General features: G+C 49.4%; 1 protein-coding gene across 1 annotated transcript; it reads left to right on the forward strand.

The window, feature by feature from the left end:
* Positions 1-498: 498 nt before the first annotated feature.
* Positions 499-2743, forward strand: Nemp (Nuclear envelope integral membrane protein). The gene is made up of 3 exons (XM_003748185.1): positions 499-653; positions 1159-2206; positions 2436-2743. The coding sequence occupies exons 1-3, from the start codon at positions 644-646 to the stop codon at positions 2632-2634; spliced, it is 1257 nt and encodes a 418-aa protein (XP_003748233.1). The 5' UTR covers positions 499-643; the 3' UTR covers positions 2635-2743.
* Positions 2744-6196: the final 3453 nt, after the last annotated feature.

Raw genomic sequence — 6196 nt, forward strand, 5'->3', positions numbered from 1 at the left:
AAGACTTCCCGACTGAGGTCGCGCACTGACTTCTCATTCTTCACTTCCTTCGATTGCTATCTTGAGCTATTTTCTTCATCGGGCCTTGATCGACTTCCTTGTTCCGTTTATTGTCGCGCTGTCACGATATTTCCATACTCTAAAGTCTGGATGGTTTTTCATTCAGAGGTTCGGGCAATATACTGGTATTCGGTTCATATGGATCGGAACCCCATCTGGGAGGAAGTATCAGAGAGAGCCCTCGAGGTCGGCCGGAAAGAAGTTCCTTATTGCTCGTATCGACACCCTGTCCCGATAATGGACATGGGTCGGAACGAGTCTGTCCACCTGAGCGTCTTAATGCGATGGAGACTCTACCGGTGTCCGTCTCCCGGCATTTGATCAGGTGGAGGAGTGGATTAAGGTGAGCTCGGGGAGGATCGGCACGATGCTAGCGCCGCAGGTTAGCAGATCCCTCGATTTCGAGTTGTGGCGGGCAGCCACACACACGCCTCCTATGGAGAGTGTGTCGACCGGTCGATCTGAGCGGCATTCCGAATTTCGTTGTAACAGGGGAGATTTTTTTAGTTTTGAAGAAACCATCGAAAGAAGAGTGATTGATTGAAAATTGCTGGGATGCCTCATCGTTAGCCGAGTCAACGTCATGTTTTGTGGTGAGTGGCATTATCCTGCCGTATTCTTGTCGATGTGACATGCGAATTGGCAACGGAGGATCGATTGTGTATGAGTTCAAAGGATTTTTGAATCACTGTTCGATGAGAAGTTGTCTCAATCACTCCAAGCTGTCCCATAATTCCGGATGAGCCAAATTATAGGCAGCAGAAGAGTCGAGAAGTGATCCGTCGACAGCGAAAGCAATTCGCCTCGTGAGACACCAAGAATTCAGAGGAGCCATTTTTGGGCGAAACACAATTGCTTACGATTCTGACACCGGTGTAAGCTGGATGAAAATTCTATTGGGAACGACTGAGAGTTTCCTTATCGTGGAAAATTATTGGTGCGACCCGGGCCTTGAGAAATCTTCCATCAAGTTATTCCACTTCCTCCCATCTGGATACATGATGGGGAAATCGATCCAATCGAACGTCCATGCGCTTTCCCGCTATCAGACATCTGAGCAGGTCGCAATCACTAATTCTGGGTCTTCTTGATTCTCAGGTCGAGTGGCAGTGATAGTCCTCGTCGCCGGGCTCAGCCGAGCCGCGACTCAGTCGGAAGAGCTCAAACCCAATTACGTGTATTACGACAAAGGCGAAGAATCTTATCCGCGAATATACTGTTATGGTGGTCGTCCCTTCACCTATCTTGGAGTATTTGCGTCCGCCAGAGTGGAATTCACTCTGCCCCCGACTTTCTACGATTTGTATGAGGGGGCTAACGAGACAGAGGTCGATAGCGAGTTCCAGGAAAACAAGCGCAACTGGCTCCCATTAGTGCCATGGAGAAGCAACACGATCCCTTTCCGAGCATTCGAGCGCAAATGTATAGGCCTCTTGAGCAGCTCGGAATACCGTTTCAAATTCCGTAGTTTCAACATCGACTACCTGCGCATGATAATGTGCGCGATGGGTCTCATGTTGTTTTTCAATGCTCACCGGATAGTTCGCAGCAAAAGCGTTTTCTATTCGGGTGGAGTCTCCGTTGGGGTTGTGGCATCCTTGCTGGTGATTTTCTTCTTCCTCAGTCGAATGATACCTCGTCGACGAACAATGTTAGTCAGTCTCCTCATGGGCTGGTCCTTCTCGGTGTACATCTTCCACAAGCTCTGGACGAATCTCTACGAAGTTCTCCACGAGCATCGCGCCATTGTTTTCACGTATTTAGGGGTGGCGGCTACGATTTCGTTCGCTTTGTGTTATCGGTGCGGTCCACCGACAAACGAGAAAACCATCGATCTGATGCAGTGGTCGGTTCAATTCATGGCCCTCGCTGTCGTTTACTTGAGCTCCGACATCCAAGAAGTCACCTTGGCTTTCTGTCTCGTAGCTCTTCTCATTTACAACATTCCTCGCGAGTACTCAGCTAAAGTACAGACTTTCGTCAAGAAGAAAATCTTCAAACCGAAAGTTAAGCTTTTGAGCGAGGAAGAATTCATCCGCCAGGGAGACGAATTCACGAGACTGGAGCTGGAAAGACTCCGGAAATTCGCACAATCTCCCGATTGCCCTGCGTGGAAAGTCATGAGCAAGTTGAAGAACCCACAAAGGTAAGCCATCATGGCCTGTGTATCAGAGGAATAGAGATTCAAAAATATATATGCTTGATCGAGCATATATCTCTAAGAGAACATCGAGCTCTTTCGAAGGAGTTCAATCGAAGTCGAAAACATATTCATGAAAAGGTCTCGCGCCGCATTCTCATTGGTCCGGAGATGCCGCGCCGGTCGTGAATGATTCGGACAGGATAATCATCGGTAGGTTTCATGTCCTTTCCAGATTCGGAAGTTTCGTCATGGGCGAGAGTCATTTGGAAGATAATGAGATTCTCGACTACGAAACAAGTGCTCGAGTTCAGGAGGACGAGTTAACACTCTTGACCGACGACGAGTCGGACGAGGAGAATTATCCGAGAATTCTTCCGACAGACTTGTTGAATGGAGACGGTCCGAACAATGCATCGAGGCAGCGACGATGAGCACAGAAGGCCGAAAACCCAGAGACGAGCTGGATCGATTGTAAATAAGTGGTGTTACTGCATCTAGCAGGGAGTTCCTCTGTAGAAATAAAAAAATTGTATACAATGTCTCCATAGCCGAACTTCGTACGTTTTGACGAAAGACTCCCTCATATGTATTCTAGATAGAGGGGCGGAAATCGCTCCTGTACCAGCGCGATCGTTCTCTTCGGACTCCAACCGCATGTATTGAATGTATCGAGGGTCGATCACATTCCGGTCGGAAATACTAGTTGGCTGCTCTTGTGCTAAGGACCTTGATGATTGCCCGAAAGAGAGAGCGAGTCGTTCCGTAAAGCAAATATCTCCTGAGCATATTTGGGGGAACCCCTCCGCGAACGACTTCTCGCTGCCGCTGCTGGCACGTTGAGGGGGGGGTCTCCGCGGGCTGTGGACTCCCTTACTTATGCACCCGGAATCCATTCACCCCGGTTGCCTGTGCTCGCATTTTGTATCCAAGATTATAGTAGCCTTCGACTTGTGGATATTGAGTCGATAATGGTGTATGGGTGAAATTTTTTATGGTGCGCTAATATCTGGCAAGAAAGCGTAAAAAAGAACAAATCTTGCTGTAATGTGGGAGGATTCAGAACGCCGTGAGACGCTGATGCGTGGGTCGTCATGCATGTTGGCTCACGAATACTTATCGGTGATGCATTTTTCCTGCATCGGCACCTACCCAGCAATATCGGGAAGTGATGATATAGAGATCCTTGGTTCTAAGCAGACCCAGACTTCCTATTTGCCCACAGATTAGCCTGCGAGAACGCAGAAGGGTTCAGGGATAGATAGAGCGCGGAGATGCGCGCTTCATCCATCAGATTTCGGAATAATGCTCTCCGACTCGAAATCATCAACTGGCGAAGGAAGTCCGGTACTTTTCTAGAACTCCATTTTGTTTCTGTCGGAAAACGATAGTCCGTCCAGATTCGTCTATCAGAGGGCGTTTTCGAGCTTGTCTCTCTGAGCCCCTAGATTCATTCACTCGAGTATCTCTAAACGGAAGGAGTCGGGCGGCACAACACAAATTGTGCTCATGTTTCCCACGGTGGATCTCTAAAGTTCGAGAACCTGGCTCAGTGCAGTTCGGAGTCTCCACGATTCCATTCGACAACCCCCCGCCTCTCCTCGTCAACTCCGAGAAGGAAAAACGACCATGACCGGTCACCTCTTATTCTTGGAGCCCGCGATCATGGAGTATACGGTGTTCATGCTTCCGAATTTAGTTGCGTGCGTCTTGAATTTCTCCGTTTATATCGTCATGAAGCGTTCCGATGCTCTGCAGCAATCCAAACATCTCCGGCAGAAAACCTTCCTGCATGTCTCGATGGGTTGCTTGCTCAACTTCGCGTTTTTCGCACCCGTGTTTTTCTTGCGTGAGTATGTGCTAACACTCGGGATATTGATCCAGTCTAGCTCCAATCTTCAGCGCCGGGTCGGTCTGCCGCCGACTTTGTCGGATGCCTCAATGACCTGACCAGATCAGTCGGCTCCTGCTTTGCAACTCGTTTTATAGCTATTCCTTGAAATCGCTCAATCCTGCAGATATCTTCAGTCGGGTGGTGAACACGATTGTTTTCCGATTGCAGACTCCAATTTTCTGTATGACGAGCTCCCATGCAGGGGATCGGTATTCTTGACGGAAACAGGCGTGGGGGTCACTCATCTGAGTTTGGTGTTGGCGATATCGAGTCGTTACCTCAATTTGGTCAATCCGTATGGAAAAGCGGCGATGTTCTCACAAGGCGACTTTGGCATCCTCATCTGGGTGGTGGCGGCTGCTCTGCACAGTCCGTTCTTGTTAGTTTGTGAGTTGTTCGAGTTCCAAAGGTACACGACCCATCGGAAGACTCACCTCAGTCTTCCGAGAGAGATGACGCTAACGTCGACGCTTACCCTCTGCTCTCCAGCTTCGTCGCAGCCCCGGAGCGATCGCTGCACTGAGTTTCTCATGGGCTGGACCGATTATTTCGTCTTCCTCAACCTAATACTCGCGTTTGTTCCCCTTGCTATCTACGTGACAGTGCTGTACCTCATGCTGAAGCTTAGAGTGCCCGAGGACGGCGACAATGAAGAGGTTCATCGAATCCTTTGGGCTGGCCTCGTCGTTCGGCGATGCCTCATTGCGGCGTCAGTCACGCTCCTGCCTCTACTGGTCTGTGCAGTTTTGTTAGGTCGCTTTAGTGAAAGACTGGGAACGATATGCTTATCGGCCCTCCTGTACTGCTTGCAGATTCTGGCTGTACTTTTGTTCGGCCTACAGGAGTTATTCTTCGCAGCTTCATCAATAGTTTCATGTCTCATGATGCTCATTTCTGTGTTGGAGCCGATCACTTTCGCGATGTGCGACGCCGCCTTCCAGCGAGAATATATGTAATCCAATTTCCACGACCAAATCGAACTGCACGTATATGTACATATTAGATATCACCTTGCCCGATCAGCATCATCAAATCCGACCGATTCTTTTTGTCTGTTTCTTTCCAGGATCCAAACGACACTCTCAGAACATCCTCTTCCCGCTCACCGGAGTCGTAATCAAGGAAATTGTGGCCCTGCAGCGGATTTCATTTGAGCCGGAGCTCGGGCGCCAACCTATAATCGGAATTCGGGTGTCCGTTTTCCGGGATACGAGCAGCGATCCTCAGGGAAGCTTTTTCTTCGGCAGTGTCGCCCATGCTCATACAGATAATCGATTCGAGTCTTCTGCATAGAAGTCTGTTTTGTCTTCGCGATATCTCAGTCAGCGCGATGCATGAGCGTTAATCCGTCCGATCGCCAAGCCAGACGATTTCAGTACTTTCGGCGGCTCTATGTGGGATAATCTTCCGGTAATCTGCGGAGGAAGGCTCTCAGCAATCCGGATCTCACGGAGTTCAAGCCTAGGGCTCGAGCACGGACCGTGTCAATATACCGTGATGATTCCCCCGAAATACCGCGGGAATCAGAAGACTCTGAGAAAAGTCCGATGTCCCATCGACTTAATAAAAATCCGTGCAGAAGGGGAATCACTTTTGCTTTTCCCAGCGTGATTCGCAATCAGCCCTGGAAAACTCGCAAGTTTCCGACGCGTTCTACCACGGCATGTTGGTTCCTTGTTCCGCATCCAGGACGGATTGTTCTTGATTCTCGTCATCACGGAAGTACGCGAGGTGTCCAGCATATGGTCATGTCAATCACATTTTTCTTATTTGGATTCGCGCGACACGCGGGGTTATACGGGCTTCGGCTCCATGAGAGGGGCACCTCAGATGAACCGCATCAGGAGAACAGCCGCGATGCTCGGTTGCAGGAAGCAAGGGAAGCTGCACTGGACAGATTTATTTGTGGTCTCTGATTCATGAAGCATGGAAGACTAAATCGAAGGAACGCCCTCGTTTTTTTTCACGATAGAGTTACAGTTTGCGTCGCGTCGACTGTGGGAACCTACCACATCCGAACGCCATGTAAGGTCTCATTCAGGGTCGAATCAGCGCTCGCATGCTTGATATAAGGGTGTCTGAGAATGTCGATAATCCTCTCG

The sequence above is a fragment of the Galendromus occidentalis genome, unplaced genomic scaffold (genome assembly GCF_000255335.2).
Source record: "Galendromus occidentalis unplaced genomic scaffold, Mocc_1.1 scf7180000077529, whole genome shotgun sequence".
NCBI lineage: Eukaryota > Metazoa > Arthropoda > Arachnida > Mesostigmata > Phytoseiidae > Galendromus > Galendromus occidentalis.